This window comes from Crotalus tigris, unplaced genomic scaffold (genome assembly GCF_016545835.1).
Source record: "Crotalus tigris isolate CLP2741 ecotype Arizona unplaced genomic scaffold, ASM1654583v1 scf7180000017783.2778290, whole genome shotgun sequence".
Classification (NCBI taxonomy): Eukaryota; Metazoa; Chordata; class Lepidosauria; order Squamata; family Viperidae; genus Crotalus; species Crotalus tigris.
The window spans coordinates 319,240-340,315 of record NW_024096633.1 but is presented as its reverse complement, the minus strand read 5'-3'; the positions used below and the strand labels follow the sequence as shown (position 1 = coordinate 340,315).

Below are 21,076 nucleotides of genomic sequence, written 5' to 3'. Positions count from 1 at the left end.
AGTATTAGAAATCCTGAAACTAAATATGTTCAAGAAGTCAAGGTATTTGCATGCTTACGATTTTAATATTTTACTCTACCACTAGTTTCTTGCCCAATGTGATTCTTTTTACAGAAGATGACATGAGAAACACAGAAAGACAAACAAAATAGGTTTAAGAAGACTATTTTTTAAAAAAAAGCTTCTGTTTATTGAAATCTAATATTTTGTCTATCACAGAATTTCTTACTAAGTGAAATAGATAGTTGAATAACTTGGAAACATACATACACATATATGCAACGGATGAGGAAATAAAAGAGGAGACAAAAGGAAACCAAAAGTACAGGATAAGATACAATGGAAGTGTGCCAATTTATGAAAAAGTGGAAGAAAATTTCCAAACTATAAGCATATGCTATCTGGACCCGTAACATTAATCTAAAGACACAAGAAAAGAACCATTTTAGATGTGGAATATACTGTAACCCTATGCAAATTTATTCAATAGTAAGTCCTATTATCTTTGCTACTGATATGATCTATGAGGTTAATGAGATAATCTTAAATGAGATTATAGTGACGTAAAAAATGTAAACTCATCTTTTCCCATATTTTATAGGCTTACATTAACCTTGTCTAAAGGTCTTTTTTTCCCCTCAATTTCAATTTTAATCTCCCCTTTCTTATTGTAAATACTGGAATTAGTTACATCTCTACATTAGTATAGCTGAATGTCTCAATCAGCTCCTTCTTTATAATTGGCAGTTCTGCCCTTTGTGTGGCTTTGTTACTAAGAGAAATCAAGTAGCTAAAATGGATAGAGTCTCTACACCTGGGGTGTCCAACTTGCCAATTTTAAGACTTTGGTCTTCAACTCCAAGAATTTCCTACAGATTGGCGATGGTCCTCTCTACTGTCTACTATTGGGATGAGGCCTTTCCAATATTGTGTGTGAGATGCAAATCTGTGTGGGATGGAAAAAGGATTAAATTATTTATGAAATCCTAATATATTTCAGGATTTTAATGTTCACTTACACAACTAAGCAGCATAATTTATTAACAAGGATGAGTTCATCAATAAATTATCTGTTTCTTGATATAGTAGAGAATTAACAACCAATCTTCCTATTTGATAACAATATATAATTATATTCTGACATATATATTCAGGTCAGCTATTTTATGTGTTATAATTGTGATAAAAAAGAGAGTTTTTTCCATTCATGTTAGGTTTTTCTAAGAACAAAAAGTGAAATAGATATTTCTATTGATATTAAAAGGACTGATAATTCTGTCCCCAAACATTCAAATTTTACAATTAGATTCTCAATGTGAAATAATGAAAAATTTGTTCAAAATTGACTAGACTTCTATTCATAATTTCTAAAACATAGATACAAACATACATGTATTGACATTATTCTATAAAGCAGGCTATTTATTCTAATTAGTTATCATATGTTTGATAAAGAGAGTTTAGATATAAAATAAGAAAAAAGAAAAATTAAAACTACAGTAATGTAAATAGTGAAACAACACATAATCAACATAGAGACAAAATCCATTCAACAATGTCAAATGGGACTTTATGCTAGAACAATTAAAATATATGGATTTTGGGAAAAAATTATAAAGATGTTCCAAACAATTTATTCCAGACAAGAAGCTAGAGTGGTGATAAATGGGGAAATGACAAAGAACTTTTTTTATTCAAAAAGGCACTAGACAAGGCTGTCCGCTATCTCCATTGCTTTTTATTTTATCATTAGAGGTTTTACTTAGAACAATTTGAGAAGACAAACAAATTAAAGGTTTAAAAGTAAGGAAAGAAAGTTTTAAGGTACAGGCATTTGCGGACGACCTTGTATTTATTATTGAAGAGCCTGTACAATCTGGTCTTCGGTTGATGGAAGTGCTGGAGGACTATGGAGAAGTAGCAGGCCTGAAAATAAATAAGGATAAAACAAAAATGATAGTTAAAAATATGACTGAAGAGCAAAAAAAAAAAAGAATTGGAGGGAAGGATAAATATGCAGATTACAAAAAAAATAAGCTATTTGGGAATCTAATTGACAGCAAGATGCATCACTCTGAAAGAAGACAATTATGAGCCGAGGTGGCGCAGCAGTTAGAGTGCAATACTGCAGGCCACTTTAGCTGACTGTGTTCAGCAGGTCAGTGGTTCAAATCTCACCGGCTCAAGGTTGACTCAGCCTTCCATCCTTTCGGGGTAGGTAAAATGAGGACCCAGATTGTTGGGGGCAATGTAAATATATATATACATTGCTTACTGGTGTACACCGCCTAGAGAGTGCTTGCACTTAAAGCGGTATATAAGTCTCATAAATAAATAAATAAATAAATAATGATAAATTAATGGTGCAAATTAGGTCTGATTTGGGAAATTGGGGGAAACTACAGTTATCTTTAATGGGCAGGATAGCCACCATTAAAATGAATATTCTTCCAGAAATGTTGTTTCTATTTCAATGCATACCAATTTGGCTTAAAAAGGATTTTTTTACAAATTTGGATAGACTTTTTCATGGCAAGGGAAACGACCTAGAATCAGATTAAAACTATCACAAGATGCTAGAGAAAGAGGAGGATTTGGCCTACCAGACTGAACAAAGTATTACCAGGCAGTGGTGTTGGCCTGGCTAAGCGAGTAGAATGCATCTCAAAAATACAAGATTATTAGCACTAGAAGGACATGACCTACAGACAGGGTGGCATGCTACTTTGTGGGAAGAAAGACATTTAGTCCAGCAACACTTCCGGAAGCATTATATTAGGAGAGCATTATTGGATATCTGGAAAAAAATAAAAAGAAATAATTATAGGAAAATCCCCAATTGGGTGTCTACATTAGAAATGTATACATATCCAAATTTAATAAAACATGGGGCTGCTGTCGCCTATAAAGATATTTTGAATGAGAAAGGAGAATTAAAACCGAGAAATACCTTAAAGGAAGAAGGAATTGATCTGGAATGGTGGGCGTATCTTCAAATTCAGTCCAAATTTAATAAAGACAAAAAGGAACGGGGCATAAAGCAAGACTCTTCAGAATTAGATAAAATCTTATTTAGTAGGGAAGGCAAGACTATAAGTAAATTATATCGATATTTATTAAAGCAAGATATGATTGAGGAACAGGTGAAAGAAATGATGATAATTTGGTGTAAATATTTTGGGCACAATATTGATTTGGATATTTGGCAAAGTTTATGGGAAAAAATCTAAAAATTATTCTAGCAACCTCCTATAAGGAAAACCTCTATAAGATGTTTTATAGGTGGCACCTCCCTCCCACAAGATTAGCACGAATGAACAAGGGGAAATCCTCGATATGCTGGAAGTGTGAAGAGACCATTGGGAATTACTACCACATGTGGTGGCAATGCCCAAAGGCACAAAAATTTTGGAACTTATTAAAGAAGTGGTTGGAAGAAATTCTGCAAATAGATATACAAGCCAAACCGGAATTTTTCTTATTGGGAATTATAGAAAGAAAATATAAGAAAGACACAAATTATTTACTACTGCATATAGTAACAGCGGCACGAATAGCCTTCGCTCAAAAATGGAAAGAGAAAGATACTCCAACTGAAGAGGAAATATTACTGAAAATTTTCAATTGCGCTGAAATGGATAGACTTACATGGGAACTCAAGGACAAAAGTGAAACCAAGTATTATAAAATCTGGGAACAATTTTATGATTGGATAGACAATAAGAGGGTAGCCAAGATAAATGTATAGTGCTAGAATAAAATATAGATTATAGACAAATGTATATTTAAAAGATAAATAGAAATATAGAAATAAGGGGAAAAGTGTTAATAGTATATTATGAATAGTGAGCAAAGTTCAAGAACTATATGTCTATATGAGTACTAATACTAGTGTAAAATGTTGGAAGATATATGGAACCAGTCATATCTATGTCCAATGTGTTTTTAATTTTGTATTATTAATAAAAAATATTAAAAAACATAGAGACAAAATCTAAAAATTATTAAGATCATTACTGCTAAGAACTCAAACAATTTAAAATTAAGTAGAACTCACTTTCTAGTAAATATGAACAAACTATAAAAGGTATTAATACAAAAATATGTTAATTTATTAATTAAAATACATAATAAATTAACTTATTAAGTTTTGTGGCATGGAACTTAATGTTGATTGCCATTTAAATAAATGACAAAGGGACACCGCAGCTGACTAAATTCAATAAAGGTGATTTATAAAGAGAGGAAAGTAACACACTTATCTGGATACTGATGGGAGACACATTAGAGCTGAATTCAGGATGTGGGCCAAAGCAAAAGAGAGCACAAAAAACATCAGAATCCCCTTAACTCATCACTGTTGTTAGTAGTTTTATTGTTTCATAATAGTTCAGAGTAATAACATAAAAAAAATTCACTTGGGAATTCTCGAGAAAATGAATGGAAGCTCTTCCTCCAAATTTTGCCCACTAAGATGATGGAGTTGATGTTGGAAATATCTTTCCTCTGAATACCTATTCAAATGAATGCTAGATTGTGACAAAGTATTCTTATAAAGGTACTAAGGGGTATATTGAATATAGTAGCCACTTATGGAGAAGCACTGCCAAGGTTTGAACTGCACACAAAAATTGCAAGACAGAGAAAAAGCTTTTATTTCATTCTGTCGTCCTGTGGACCCCATTGAATTTGGAACCAGTTTTGATAAATTATGTTTAGTTCTGATAGCATACACATTACATGAAAAGAGGTTATATAATTTTTATATACTACCTAGGGCATTGACACATTTTATATGCTGACAGTAAGCTGGATAGGAATACATTTGGTTCCTATATCACATTTTCCCTTTTCATGACGAGGACATACTGCTGTATTTGCTGATATGCAGTATATTTTAAATATGCTATAGTTTCTAGATGAATACACTATGTCCTATTCTTTTCTCTATTTCCTTGACCTCAGCATTAACTTCTAAACTTGCATAGTGTGGGGGGGAGGTTGTTCAAGGTTACATCACATTAGATAAAACAGAAGCCCTTTCAGCAAAACATTTTTTTCTCAGAAAGAAAAGTGCTTAAGTGTACAGTTTACCAACAATTTAGCAAGTAAATGGGCCCTCAAGATGATGCACAGAATGGATAGGAAGGTTATCACACCCAGAAGGCCTATTTTGTTTTGGTGTTTGTTCATCAGATTTATTTTCTGTCTTTCATCCAAAAATTCATGACAGCACATGTAACACTCTGTTCTCCAGGTTCTCATTACAAGAGCCCTATGAGGTGATCTGAGCTAAAGTCACCTAGTAAGCTTCTGTGGTTGAATCTGGATTTGAACTTAGGTTCTCCTGGTCCTTGTCCAACAACTTGCCACCACACTAAACTGGCTCGAGTGTCTTAGTAATAAAAGCATAGAAGAAAACTGGCAAGATATATGCAAATAAGTAAAGAATTAAAGAAGAAATAAAAAAGCAAGTAGGCAAGCAAAGGGACCAACAGCAACAAAATAGATGAAATAACGTTATAATAGGTTCTCAGATCATAACACTGATACTTTTGTGATTTTGTAAGTCAGTCAGGCCAAAAATGTTGGGAACAAAAGAAAAGAATTGGTTGAGAGACCTACATCCATACATTGTAGGTTGAAGAAGCAATGGTTTTCCAAAATTTTAAAGGGTTTTCATGTCCTGATTAAGGAAGACAATAAAAGGCCTACTCAAAGAAAATAAAACCTAGAATTCTTTTAAAATATATGCATGTTTTATCACAGCCCTATTTTCCAGAATGTATTTCCACTAAACATAATGAATGGAGGTCACAGGTCCATGACAGATCCACGATTTCCTATTTCATCACCCAGAACACCTTTTCTCTAAAACAATTCAAGGACCAGAAATACATTTATTCTATTTTTCCTTGATTTGACAAATTATGTGGAAATATCTGTTCTATGACTATGTGGCAAGACTGCAGAATGCACACCAGAGCAAATGTTTCCTATCTCGTGTTTTGATTTCTCTGACCCCTGAAGGGAAGAGCAGAAGTGGTGGGCTGAACAATCATTTTCTAATGCTGAATAATGGCTTTCTGGTTTCTTTCTGCTCAGAAAATAATTGAAAGAAAGACAGAAATAGCTTTGTCCACTAACTTTGTGTATTTATTTAGGCTGCAAAATCATCAGTACAATGACCATAAAAAACTCTTTAGGAAAGAGATTTCCTAAACCCCACTGAAATATATCAAGAGATATAAAAAGAAATGGTTACTCGCTGTTTCTCATTAGCAAAAGAAAGTCCTTTGAAAAAAGTACTTTCTGGAACAACAGAAATGGCCAAGTGTATCTTGGTGGCAGCTTGTTAATAGAATAGAGGTCATCAAGAAGATAATCATAAAATTCTACTTAAATGGGTTACTTTTCAATATCCTTTCATGTACCCAAGATGATGATAACAATCATAATAATAGCTTTACTCCTTCCAATAACTGAGGTTTTCTGAGTAGATTAAAACCATTAAAAACTGTAAAAAAAAAAAAAAAAACCAAGGCGGGATAGGCAGTATGCAGTATAAAAACACTATCCCAGGATAATGCTATCTGAATACATTAAATATTTGAGAGTGTAATTCTACCAATTGCTATCTTATTTAAATCTCTGTTTCATTAATTGCTATTCTGGAGTGGTAACCTGATACTAAGAAAATGGGTGATAAATTGGGATTAATAAAAGGCGACAAAAAGGTTTGCAAAGATAATTGCACATAGGAGCTAAAGTGCAAGCATCGAGAATGAACTGAGTGTATATGTAATACGTAATTATTATCAACAGGTAGCAATAATAAAGTATCAGAGATGTTCTCTATCATAGAACAGTTCAGTGAACAGAAACAGTAGAATCATATTCTATTCAGCCATACTCTCAGAAGCACTTCTGCATTGCCCTCTTGATTGTCCTCCCTGCTGTCAACTCTACAATACCAAATGCTCCCTCTGAGCCAATTAGACCTCTCTTCAGAAAAACAGTTCAGAGGTGCAAAAATTCTGCTGGCACCAAGAAGTCTCCCCCCCCCCCGCCCGCATGCTCAGTTTAAAAAGCTGGATGAAATAATATCAAGAGAGGAAGAGAAAGAAAGAAGGAAAATGACCAAGGAACCAAAGATGACATAAGGAAGACAGTCCCAGTAATAGGAAATCATTAGCTGGTTCCAATCTGAGTGTCACTGGGACCAGAAGTTCATTCTTCCAAGCTTCTGGACTTGTGCTAGAGCCTGTCCTTGGGGATTTTCTCTCTCTCTAGAAGACACATTCTGGAAAGAGAGAAGTTCCCTAAGGATGAGCTCCAAAATAAGTCCAAAAGCTTGGAAGAACGAACCTCTCATCCTAGTGACCGACTCAGATTAGATCCTGCAACATTATCCTGGGACACATATATTTGCCTTCATTTGTGGGAAATTATTAGCTCCACAATTCCAAAGTTAATGGTGCAAAACTCTTTTTACAGCACAGTTGTTGGAAGTGAACCAGAAAGTAATCCGTCTAGTTGGACGAGCTACTGAAGACCTATGGTTCTGTGGGAGCAAAGGGCCATAGTACTGGCCCTGAATTGACACAAGCCAAGCATATGTAAGGACGTAAGATTCATTTTAATATCTTTCTCATTTAGCACATTTTTAGACCCTTGGCTTTTCGATAATTCAAGATACTGAAGCAAATGGACCGTGCCAGGTGTCATATGCAATAATAAGGCAGCTGTTCTAGCATTCCACTTTCCTTTTATCCGTTCCATAATAGCTCAAAAGCACAAGCTTTAAACCAATTTCAACAAATGTTTTGTTTCAATTTGGTTCAGTGCTGGTCATTAAGATAAGCTCTTCCAAATAAAAAGTATAATATAATTTAAGAATATTTATTATCTCTGCCACAAGGAGCCTAGAACTACAGAAAGATGAAGGCTTGAGTTGCATCTTGTTGTGAAATTACTCAATTTGCATTCTCAAAAACCTGCATGTTTACAAATTGTAGAATGCAGTTTGTAACTCAAAAAAATGAACAGAGCAACATAAGGAATGGAACCGTAATATACAGTGGAAATCAAACAAAACAAAACGGATTACAGAAGTTATAATCAAGATACATAAACTTCAAATTCTTGGAAAAGAAGCTGGGGATAGAATAGGCAGTTCTGATGAGTCACCTGGAAAAGTGGGAGGAAGGTTATCTTGTAAAACTTGAAGTGGGAAAACCAAAACTCAAAATATAACAATATGTATGCACACTTCAATCTTCAGTGTCATCCGGCATAGTCAGGCTTTTTGAACCCTTCCTAGAGGGAAGATTTGTCATCTCATTATGCTGCTAATATTCCTAGCATAAATAAATGTTATCTCTTCCATATAAGTAAATGAGACCTATTCACTTAACAAAGCATCTTGCAGCATTTATAGTGCAAAGGAATACATTAATGGATTATATTTGAGACAGCGGTGCATTAGCTCTTCTCCCCTCACCTAAAATAGTAAAAATGGCATGAGTTTGTATCTTGCTATGCCCTTCTCCCAGTATTTCTTGTAAGTTAGCCATGATTGTTAATTGCTGGTGTTATAGTGGATTTATGTTCCATTAATGATACAATAGTGGGAAATTATAGAAATAACTTGTGCTGTTATGTTTTGGTCCTATGGGTTTGCTGAATCTTCATTAACATTCAAATTGTGCTGTCTGAGCAATTCTTGAAACAGCTCTGCTAGAAACATTTCCAGCTTTATTTAGACTATCTGCTGCTGAGAAGCTAGGATTTTCCTGCAGACTCCCTTGATTAGATCCATAACTCAGACACATAACTTATCCTACAAAGTATTTGATGAGAATATATCATCTCAGCACACACACAAAGGTTTCACAAACATCACTGATTGAAGTTAGAGTTTTCTAATCTAATTCTCCCTATTTTTCTCCTATCTCCTCTAAATGAAATGAACTCTAGTTAAACACAGTGAGCTCCACCTACACTCAGTTGCTGACTTTTTATTTAAAGTGAAAGAATGTACTGAAAATAATAGATACAAACCTAGTTATTTTCATTAGTTATTCTAACAGAAAACTAAATCAGATTTTTCCTTTCCCTCCTGCCTACGTACTACAAATCTATCTTCATTCTAGTTTTGCTAATGTGCCACCAGACTTTTACATGGAAGTCTCTTATCAGCCCTCTCCTAAAAGAAGCCATTATATTGTAACTTTGAAAACCTATCCCCCATGAAATATAATTTTGTAATCTCAATTTCTCTCTAAACATGTGTTTGTTTATATGTTTAAAGTTGATAGTGCTCACTCCAATTGTAGGGAATGATCATTCTGAGTTTCCTTTCACAAAGTTTGTAAATGTTTTCATCAGATTGTCTAAGCCATCTCTAATCCTAATTGATTCAATTTGCCAATGTCATCCTGGCAGAAATGCTTTTCTGTTTTATCCATGTAGACTATCTGAGCAGAGTCTTATTACTATGACTACAAAACATATGGTAAATAGTTTGCAGGCCTTTTATTGCCCTCTTTCACATGCTCACGTTAAAGCCTTCTGTCTCCAAGATATCTCAGAAAGCTTTTATGTAAAGTACTAAGTTGCATTGAATGGCCTTCTGCAAATATGTATAGCTTGCTTTATAGTATAGCTTGCTTTATAAACACATCGTGCTTATACAGTAAAATGTATAATTTAAGTCTTTTTTTTAGAATTGCTTTATTTTACACCCTTTTTCCAATTATCCTCAAAGAGCAATACAGTACGCTACTTATATGCATTTTTGATTCAAGAAAAGATCAATGGGAATTTTGCCAACAACTTCAAGTGTATTAGCTCAGTATGTACCCATTATGACTGAGATACTCAAATCTAAATGAGCAGGCAATCCAATCCTCTAGATACAGTACTTTTGAGAAGTAAATCAACTCAAAACAATGGGTTTCACTCTCAAATAAGAATGCACTGCAGGTCACCTGATGTACCTTGCATCCTGAATAGGCTACAAATGACAAAAAATTACTGATTTTGTCACAGAAGCTCATATCTGATGCACAAAGCCTTCCAATCTTGCAAGTCTTAGCCTTCAGGATAATGTTGCATCTACCAGCATTTTAAACTAGTGTTCTGGATGCAGAGAGTAATTCCCACCAAGTATAGACAGTTCACTGATAAGGTGAACTAGTTGGCAGTAGCATTTCTTGATATTCAGCTTCACTTTATCACCACTCTTTTAGTCCATATTAATGAAACTCAAAAAAAGTTTTCGTATTGCACTGTGGTGCACTGTGCATTGTAGAACTTTCTTGCAGGCAGCACATTTTTTTCCTGCTATTATAATATCACACTGGTAGAAGTTCATGCTGATATGTATTAAGTAACAGATACAATGCAAGTTTAAAACTTGCTCTGTTCTTTTGCAGCAATCATGTATTGGCACAAAGATCAGAGTATTTTCATTTATCATTTATAGCATTTTCAGTTATGTGTTGCCTGTATGTAAGAATCCATAGAGTTGTCTACTTTTAACTTTCAGAATTAGATGCTAAACAGCTATGCTAGCAATGTAAATAAAATCCTTAAAATAAGTATGTGTGTATTGGGTATGTGTGCAAATTTACTGTGTTAGCTTGGCCGTTCTTCAGGAAGGCTCAGTAAAAATTTCCTAATCTGTATTCAGACCAAATACTGTTTTATTATCTGATTTTAAATGCCAGCTCCCCAGATCCAGCCAGTTTTATAAAAACTTCAATTTTCAATTATCGTACATTACAACAAGTAATAAAAATTCAGCAAACAAGGTTATATACTATGGCTGCTGATGGAATGATGAAAGTGGGAACAATGCAAATAAAAGTTATTCAACCTTCACTTTTTTTGGCATTTTTGGACAACAACATACTGAGACCCAGTTATAAAAAGCAAGGATGTGCCTAAGGAAAGTGGCAATAGTCTTATGATAGAAGATAAGTGTTTCTTATTTTTTCTTACTTTTTTGCCTCAGGAGCCCATCCCCTTCAGGTTCCTTAAGACTATATTTTAAGTCCTAACCCTAACCCTAACACTAGTCAACCTATCGTTTCTAAAAAAAAGAAAAGAAAAAATCAATTCACAACTCACTTTGGCTAAATCTGTATTAATCACTATCAAAGTAGATAAGTCTAAACTCACTGTTATGGTTCCAACAGACAGAGACAAATAAAGCAGAACTGCGAGGCTTGCAAGTTCCTCAAAGAACATGTTTATTGATACAAAGAATCAGCACGTCAAAAGTGAAACCAAGTCTGAATAGACATGTAACAATCCCCAATACAAAGTTAAGAAATCCCACCCCTTAAGCTATACAAGCAAATACATCTTCTTAGTGGGCTTTTCAAGAAACGACCAGCCTGCAGTCCTGGGAGCAGCCAATGACCTTGGTTCCCATGGGAGAAAGTCTAGTGAAACACCTGGCAAACTCCCCCTCCCTCTGTGTTATGTGTCAACCGAAAATGAGTAGGGAAAATGGCTGCAGCCACACTCATTTTCAAAGTTGACACGCACTGGACAATAGTCATAAAAGTTTATTGTGCATTCTTGGAATAATGGCCCCAATTCTTACTTTTTAGCCAACCAATTTCAGAGTGTGTAATTTCTTTACCCTGAACAATGCCACAAATTGTAGTTCACTTTATGTTTGACTTTATATATTAAAGCAGTGTTTCTCAACTTTGGCAACTTTAAGGCATGTAGATGACAACTTCCAGAATTCCCCAGCTGCTTAACATCTTAAACTTGCTAAGATTGAGAAACATTACATTAAAGACTCATGACTTGAGTCCTTTTATAGTCCAAGTGAACACGATGATACATCCACAATTATGTAGATACCATTGAACTGTTAATACTAGTAGGTCTTTTGTAAAATACAATTAATTTAATATGTTGGCCACAAAAATGTGTGCTATTAATTTATTATACATGTCTGTTAAATTTACAAACTGCCTTCTCTTCAGAGTTAAAGACAGCATACATGGGGATTGCTCTCATTTTATCTTTATACAACAAACCTGTGAGGTACAGGTTTTGTGCTCGAGTGAGAAAATAGAGAAAGACCCTATTTTATTTAAGGGTAGGCAAATGTTCTTGAGAGAAGGCAGCCTCACAGACATCCAGACCTTAAACTAGGAAGAATTTTAAAGATAACAACTAGAACTTCAAGAGCTCAGCTTGGTAGTACAACAGCCTACTTAGGTAGTAGCACCTAGCCAACCTTGACTAATCTCAAAAAAAGCTAAACAAAGAATGGAATTCATTAGTTCTTGGATGGGGGGAGGAAATTCTGAGATTCTAGCACCTAGTTAGTCATCTAAAGCTTTGCAGCCAAGTTTAAATTGCTTTAAGCAAATCTTTAGACTACAGCAGTTTTGTAATTTTAAATAAGCTCAAAAGTCCAGCTATTAAAAAAATCCTAAAATGTATTATAATGCTTTAATTCAATTTTAAATAAAACATTGCCTAACCCATACAAAGCATTTTTCTAGAATAAAATATTTCCTATTCTTCCCCCCATCCCCACTCCCCATACTTACACACACCTGTACACTTGAATTTTCACAGTAGAATAGTGAATAGATTTGATTTGGGATATGAATATTCTCACATTCATTTTATAGTGAGGTGAAGTTTATAATATTATGCCATGGCCTAATATACCTTACAGTATTGCTGTGAAAATAATACCAAAACCAAGTGTTTGGTATACTGAATAATGCTAAAAAATTCTGATTTATTCTGCTTATTCATAACATTCTGTCTATACAAACAATCTGTGATAGTTAAGATTTCAGGAAATAGAACTGTAATCCAAAATAAAGATTCTACACTATGGTTCTAATTAAACTCAAAATAAACAAATATATTTACCTAAACTTTTTTCCCCATTTAATCATATTCTTTTCTCAAAGACTGCCACAACAAATTCCTGCAGTTTTCTTGGCAATTTTTCAGAATTACTTTGTCATTGCTTTCTTCTTAGGGCTATGATAAATTGTGACTAGCCCAAGGTCATCCAACTGACTTTGTGACTAACATGAGATTAAAGCTATGGTCTCCTGGTTTCTTGCCTGATGCCTTAAACCACTATACTAAACTGGTTCTTGCAAAGTATAACATACTTACCTTTTTTTTAAAAAAAAAGACAAGTAATCAATTCTTTTCAATGTTCACATGAATACAATACAATAATAAAATCATCAACAACTAAACCAAGCAATTAGCTTTTAGAGGAAACTTCTTTTCTAGCATTGAAAATGTTAAAAATCATAGATATGCAAGACAGAAGGCTGGTTACCCCTTTTCTGCTATGATGAAATCCTACATTGAAAGAAATATATAGTATATTTTACATGCATCCAAGACACTATCACGTCCTGAACAAAATTATAATAGAATGAAAACTCAGAATATACTGAAAGTCTAACCATGAACTTCGATGACTTCTAGTTGCATAGATTTTAGTTTCCATAATTCCTAGCTAGCACGCCATTGCTTAACATTCTGGAAGTTGGAAGTTCACACAGTTGCAATTTGTCAACTCTGAGGAGCACTACAGTATGATAGTTGTATTGCACAGAGATGATCCAATAATGCTTTTTGTTGGTTTGTTTGTTTACAATAGGTAAATTGACAGGGTTTTGGTTTGGATCAGAACTACGATTAATAGGTTGAAAAGAATCAATTACTTCCCATATTGGGTACTTTAATTTGGATTTCTTGCCTTACAATGCACATGAGTTAAGAGAAATCATTTTTGTTGGTGTTAATAGAAATTCCTTTCTTCTACCCTACATTCTAAAACTTTAAGACTCTGAACCACATGTACATGTACAACTAATAAGATCTGTACTGTATCTACCCTTTTCTACATCCTTTAGTTATCTTTATAGATTATAGAGGTATTGACTTTCAGTATCTCTTAAATTACCCCCAAATCACATTTTGAACCACATTATAACACACCACATTGCACTGATTTTAAACAGAATTTGGTAAAATTATGCTATACTTCCATGGCATATGCATAGTATGTTAGAATTTTTATTTCTTTTTTAAAAAAAATACTTTTCAAGACCATGAGGAATGCAAGGGGAGCAGGGCAAAAGAGAAAACTACTAATCTGTTTTTCTCAACAGCAAGAAAAAATTGTATGATTAATAACCATTCAGCCAGTAGCATTTATCTTTATAGAATACAGCACCATGGACAGTGGTTTCCACAAGAATAAGCACACTAGTCCAGAGATTTTCAAAGATAGCATGTTAATAAGAAGGGGGAATCCTGGGAATCCTAATTAAGAAGAAAAGATCTAGTGAAAGGAAACTAACTGAATTCACATTCTTTCATGCCTGCATTCTTGTGAAACCTTAGAGAAGTGGTGGCAAACCTATGGCACGCGCGCCAGAGGTGGCACTTGGAGCTTTCTCTGTGGGCATGTGTGCCATTGCCTCAGCCCTGCCTCCCCGGGGCCCCCTCTCACCAGCAGCCCCCCTGGAGGAGAGTTGCCTGGGCATGGAGCACCACAGCCAAGGACATAACCAGGCAGCAGGGACAAGACTCTGCCCTCGTGCCCCATAGTGTGCAGATGATGCTGCGGGGTGTGGGCAGAGGACGTAGCTGCCATGGTGCTGTAGGACTTCCTGGGCAATCTGTGGCAGGCCATGGAGGCAGTGCATGGCCCTGCAGGCGGAAGGGACAGGGAGCGGGCAGGGCACGAGGCGGAGCGGTGATAGGGGACAGGTTTTGGGCACTCAGTCTCTAAAAGGTTCGCCATCACTGCCCTAAAGTTCTATAGAACAGTTTCAAAATCTCTATATTAGACAATGGTGATTGTCTTCCCACTCCACTCCCAAAAATACTCTATATTTCGAGTTCTCCATTCCAGGATTGCCTAGATAAGAAGTAGACATGCTCCTTTTATAAACCAAAGATAACCAGTGGCTTCCAATAGTCCAGTAATTGGACTACAATTATTATCAGAAATGTCAATGTTTAAGTGTTCTGAGAATTCCAACTATTATCTCATCAGTTTTTAGATAAAATAATGTACCTCGGATTCAAATCCTCCTTGGTCATTATCTCTTTTTTTTCCTGGAAAAATAAAACCGTTAAAATGATATTTAGATGGATTTAGTGGATTCTCATGAGACAGGCTTAAAATACAGAAGCACATTGTTCCAATAGGTTAAATTACCAGAAGTAAAGCTGACAGTCTGGTCAATCTCTTCTTGGCTAAGCATTAGATTGTGTTAGCTTTTAGTAGTTAGAGAAGAACAGTTTGTGGAAAGGGGATCATGAATGCTTATGATGAAAAGAGAGTGAAGACATTTCATGCATATGAAGAGCAAGATTTTAATGTGTTTTCCTTTTCTTTCTTTTTAATTGTGGTAAGTCTATTCTGGGCTCATTCATAGCTGTATGAAACTTGGTGGTGCAACTGATGGGGTTATACCATATAAAAAGATTCACTGGCCATTTATTGACCAGGATTAGCAGACTGCTTAACTACCAAAATACCAAAAGTATAGCTATCCTAAAGGATTTCATAGATCTACTACTGGCAACTGAACTGAATTTATATATTTTTATTGCAACTCCATCAGTAACACCATCACAAAAATAACTCAATCAATAACTTCAGCCATTTATCAAGTTATTTCCCCTTCACTAGAAATGGTAGAAAATGAAAGTTGATGAGTCTTTAATATTATAATTGAAATGCAAGACAGGTGGCAGCTTTGTAGTGGCTTTATACTTGAGGGGAAAAAGACAAAAATCCATAAATAATAGGTCCAATATTGCAGCATTTTCTTTTATGTTTTCTCAGTACAACATACGAAAAATTCATATTCCTAATCTTAAGGGAGAAAAGTTTTACACTGAAAGAAAAAGTTCCATATATCTACTCTACATGTATATATGTGTGTGGTACACAAACATGCCCGTATATTCATGAACAGGCAAAGCAATTCTAGTGTCAGATTCACTAGCTATATGAGATTTAAAGTGGGGATGAAGCTGCTCCCCATTCACTTGTTTAATTGGGTTCTCTTTATCTAGACTTGGGACTTGTGTGGAAAACAGATCATGTTTTAGATCCTATTGATGCATAAATATTGAAAATTTACAAGGGTTCACAAATTTTTAAGCCCCATTGTAACCAATTGTTACAGATTTATTTAAAGCATAATTTCTTCAAGTCTTACTCTTCCCAAAACAGGATCCTAAGCATATATTTTTTACTATTTTACTTCCTTATTTCACTTTTGTTTTGCCCAAAACCCACAAACTATATTACCAAACATTTCAGAGTTGCCTTGAACTATGAGATGAGTAGCAAATAGATTTGCTAAATAAATAAATACATAGTTATTATATATTTGATATGGATCTAGAAATAAACATTCATTTATTGCATCTACCTCCTACTTGGTAAATGTGTTGGAAAGTATTCTCTACATTAGAGATCCTGGCTTGCATAGAAAAATATGAATATTCTTGAAGTAAAACAGGGCTTTAGTTGTAAATGTGACTCATATCACTAATATTGAACTTACTATTAGTCATAAATATGGCCTACGCCACACAAGTGACTAAGAAGTGTAACCTGGTCCACATTTTATCTATAGTATATGAAAGCCTTTATGAATGAAAGCCAAGATAGCCAGAGAGATCAGTATCTATGAATCAAATGATATTTCCTTTCATATTTCCTTTTCTGTTACTTATTTTAAGTCTTTCATTTTTTTTCTTTCCTATTTCTTACTCCTTTCCTGCATATTGCATAAAGTTGCTTAACCTGAAAAGAAATACAATAGCATGATTGATTAGTGAGTTCCCTGCTGGGCATGGAGGGTTTTATTTTTTCTGAAAAAGAATAATTTTTCTAAGTACCTTTATAATCCTTTTTAATAACTAGGAAAAGAAGGCTTGTTGCTAGAGATAGATGCAGTGAGGAATTTTTGTTTCCCGTTCTTACAGGATAAGATACAAAGTTAGGTAAGAAAACAAAATACTATCCAAACTATCTTCAAATCTTTCACAATTTTTCCCAATGTCCCTTATCAATCTGTCATTAAAAGGCTACAGAATAAAGCTACAATAGGTAGCCTGGGCTGGTTATGTATAATCACAATCAAAGGCTTTGGAAAGAACAGACCATAAGCTTTACAAGGAAAGAAATGGCCTGGAGTATAGTACATTGTCACAGGCCTGAAAGCATTTCACAGCTGTGAAAGCTGGCAGGAGGGGCAGAGAAGTTTAAAAAGTATCTGAACTGCAGACCTGATGAGGGTGTTAACAAGCTTTTGGTATCTTGGGAAGAAGAGAGGCTTAAAAGCAAAGTGAGGGACAAAGTTACTTACTACATGATTTCCATTAGGATTAACTTTAGGGCAGAATAGTAAATTTTGAGACAAAGAGGGAAAAAACTTACAAATTCCAGCTGTTAAGAGTTGCACTATTTGCAGGAATAAGATAAAACCAAGCATTAAAACTATAGATAGCTATAACTAGGGCATCGGTTGCTATAAAGTTTCTTTCACAGTTGTTTTGAGTTTGCTTTCAAACTGTAAACAGCTGCCTTGCTACTTGGTCCATGGCTACTCTGAATTTGAAAACATCCAATTTTTCATTTGCTCCTCTCCCTTCCCAAATTGTCATTCCACTGAAAATGATCAGCCACTAACAATGCCAGTCATTTTTGAATGGTTTGGGGTTTTCGGTGTCTTTCTTTAATGTGTCTTTCTTCACACAGAGATTTTGGATTCTACTTCCTCCCTTGCAATATCCTTTCTCCATTTAGAATTGGAACTGGATCTAATCTTGGGTGGATATGTTGAACTGTTTTAGTTTCCTTATTGTAGATTTCTGCTGATGCTGTAAATTAGTTAATGGGTTGCAGCAATAATGTCATATGATTAGCAACCCATTTATCATTCAGCCTGTTTAGGTTCCAGATTTTATTTTATGATGCTGTACTTTGCTTGCTCATTTATTTGGAAATGTACAATAACAGCAAAAACTATTGAAACGCACAGTTTTTGCTGTTATCAGTACCAAAGACAAAAGGAAATAGATTAAGGAACATTAAGGCTGCATGCCTGAGCAATCAAACAAAATGCAGACATTTTCATACTGTGGTTCCATTACCCTGCTTGACTATATACATGCATGCATTTCCACATATGTTTTGGACAGCTTCAAACTCATTTGCACTGAATCTTAGAATACTGTGCCTTCTTATTTGTATGCCAAATAATATTTTGCTTAAGTACAAAAAACATCAAGAAATCAATTTCATCTCAGAAGTGTTAGCATTTACTTACTCTGAGCAACCTACAAAATTAAGAAGGGTTGGCGTAGTTATTGGATGGCTACTATCAGGAGATCCCAATGCCATAGCATAGGTTAGAGAAATTTCAAAAACATTTGAAAAGAAGGCAAATGGCAACCATTGCCAATCATGGCAGGAAAATTATATAGATATACCTTGTAGGTCACCAATATATATTATATATATTATATATATTATATATTATAATACTATATTATATATATTGTAATATTATATTATTATATATATTATACTAGCACATAATCACCTCAATGACCTCAGCTATTAAATGTTCCCTTATTATTTGACTGAATGTGATTCTTGAGTTGTTGAAACTGCAGGGAGAATCCACAGCCCCAGAGATTTTGGTTGTAGGTCCCGAACATGCAGTGCTATAATTCTCCAAGGCAGCACAACTCTGAGACCATATAGGAACATAAGTACCCCAGTGATGGGTAAACATTTGGGTACATAAAAGTAATATTACCAGCTACTTTTTGAAGTAAAAATTCTTAGAGATGTCTGCAAGTAAAAAAGTTGCTTAACGTTGCAATCCTTACATTATCAATCTCATATAGCTTTATCTATCTTGTGTTCTGAGTAGGCATTTGGGAGTTATAGTCCAAACACAGCAAGATGATAGCGGGTTGAAGATGGCACAATTCAAAATCACATTGTAATGGTTTCCATTAGGCAAGAATTTGTATACTATGAAATAAATTCTCCTACCTTTCCTACATAAAGAGGATCGCTTCCCATGTATTCCTCCAGTACGAAGAACTGATTCCATACCCAACTACGTTTGGTTCGGGATTTCCCAGGTTGGAAGTAGGGTTTTGATCCCGATTTTGGCAGTTCTGCTTGGCTCATCCCAGAAAGACAGAGGAAAAGAGCTAGTATCTGCAAAAAATGGCAGAGCTCTACTTTGCCTAATTTCATTTTTCTTCTTCTCCCTGTGCAAGGAAAAAAATAAAGTAACAACAGCAAAACAAACAAACGAAAGAAAACTGGAGAAAAGAACGGGCAAAATTCCAGTTGGCTTAGTGAGGCATCCAGTGGGATTCCAGAGGTAACGACTGGTGTCCAATGTTCGATTAAAAAAAAAAAAATCACTCTCCACTACTGAACATTCTTCACAAAAGATACAGCATAAGAAGTACCTATAAAAGAAATGGAAAAATAAAGACAATAACTGTTTTCAAATGTATTTCCTGAAATTTACATTTCTTTTAACTTTCATATGTGAATGATGAAGTTCCCTCAACTTTTCATTTCAGATATGGGCTAGAGGTAATATTTCAACCTACTGAGTGCTGCTCCTTCAATTGCATTAATACCTTTCAGTGATGAATTTACATCTAAGTACAATGGGTAGGAGAAGAAAGATATGTCTGATGTCTCAACCCACCAACCAACTGATAAGAGATGCACTGAGCTCATTTGAATTTCCAAATCTTCCTCACTTGATTTCTTCCTTTCATCATAGCAATCAAATTAACCAGAAGTTACTGAGGAAGACAAAGTGTCCGATTACATTCACCCATTGCTCCAGACTTTTCCAAATAAAACTGAACAGGGATAACTCAAGAATTTATGCTTATGGTACATGGCAAGTTTTTAATTCTACCAGCAAATATATCAGTATGTTTTTATATTTAAAGGCCACCTATACATTACCCCTAAGCTGTCTCAGTGATGCGTATCAGATACCAATTTGCTGGTGGATATTTTTATCATTTTCAAAAGCCACATTAGAGCTTAGTAAGTTGGAGAATGAAGGCTATTTAGAAATTTTAGCTCAAGGATTCCTGAATTAGGTACTGATTCCTGGACTCTGATGTGGTACAGCAAATCAAGGTTGAAATACAATATGGAAATATATGCATTATTTTCTAGGTCTCAGCTTAACACATGATACTTCAATTTCAAAAATAAGCATTACTCATGTCTTAATAGTTATGAACAACAGCCTGAAAACATGCAGACATTAAGTGTGATAAAGTAGAAGCAGTTTAACATCTATAAGTCCCCAGACTGCAGCATACTTATCAAAAGAAAGGCACTGGAGAAAAAGTATTTATTTAATTTAGCTTAATTTACTAATTTGTATTCCACCTTTCACCATAAAATGAATTTAAAAATTCATACAGCAATAAAATAAGACAAATACTGTAATAGAAACCAATATTACATAATAAATACATTATCAAATACGAATGTATCCCAATTAAAAACAAATATTTCATTAAAAGAAACATTTTAAGAAGTTCAAAAAGCCACAATATTGGTTGGATATAATTTCTGGACCAAGAGAAGTTAATTAAATAATTAATATAAAAATAAATTAATAAATTATTGTCTAATCATTCATTTCAAAGCTTTTTATGATGCCTTTTACACTAGGCATCTTAATAATAGACAATGGACAGAAAGATACAATATAAACCAAAATGAAGATGAAGAAAACAAAGCAATGTGAAGACAGATATAATCATGCAAATGTTTAGAATCAGGTTGCTAGTCCTCTTAATATAAATTAAAAAAAAACATTGCTACAATCTGATCTGTTTGGAGCAATATTAAGAGTTGACCCAATTATAAGCAGGTGACCTATTAATTTCCAGAAATTGGTTGATATTAAACGCTATTACTCATAAAGACTAGAAAATTATATTCACTCATAAGACC

General features: G+C 34.5%; 1 protein-coding gene across 3 annotated transcripts in view; it reads right to left on the bottom strand.

Moving 5' to 3' along the window:
• The window catches only part of CDH7 (cadherin 7), a 126,387-nt gene that overhangs the window by 78,215 nt on the left and 27,096 nt on the right, over positions 1-21,076 (bottom strand). For 2 of the 3 annotated variants that reach the window (XM_039342272.1, XM_039342273.1), the window contains exon 2: positions 19,118-19,548. The exons of the other annotated variant lie outside the window; for it this stretch is intronic. In XM_039342272.1, the coding sequence (XP_039198206.1) occupies positions 19,118-19,327 (210 nt within the window). In that variant the 5' untranslated portion in view covers positions 19,328-19,548. The remainder of the gene's footprint in view (positions 1-19,117; positions 19,549-21,076) is intronic. 3 annotated transcript variants of the gene reach the window in all.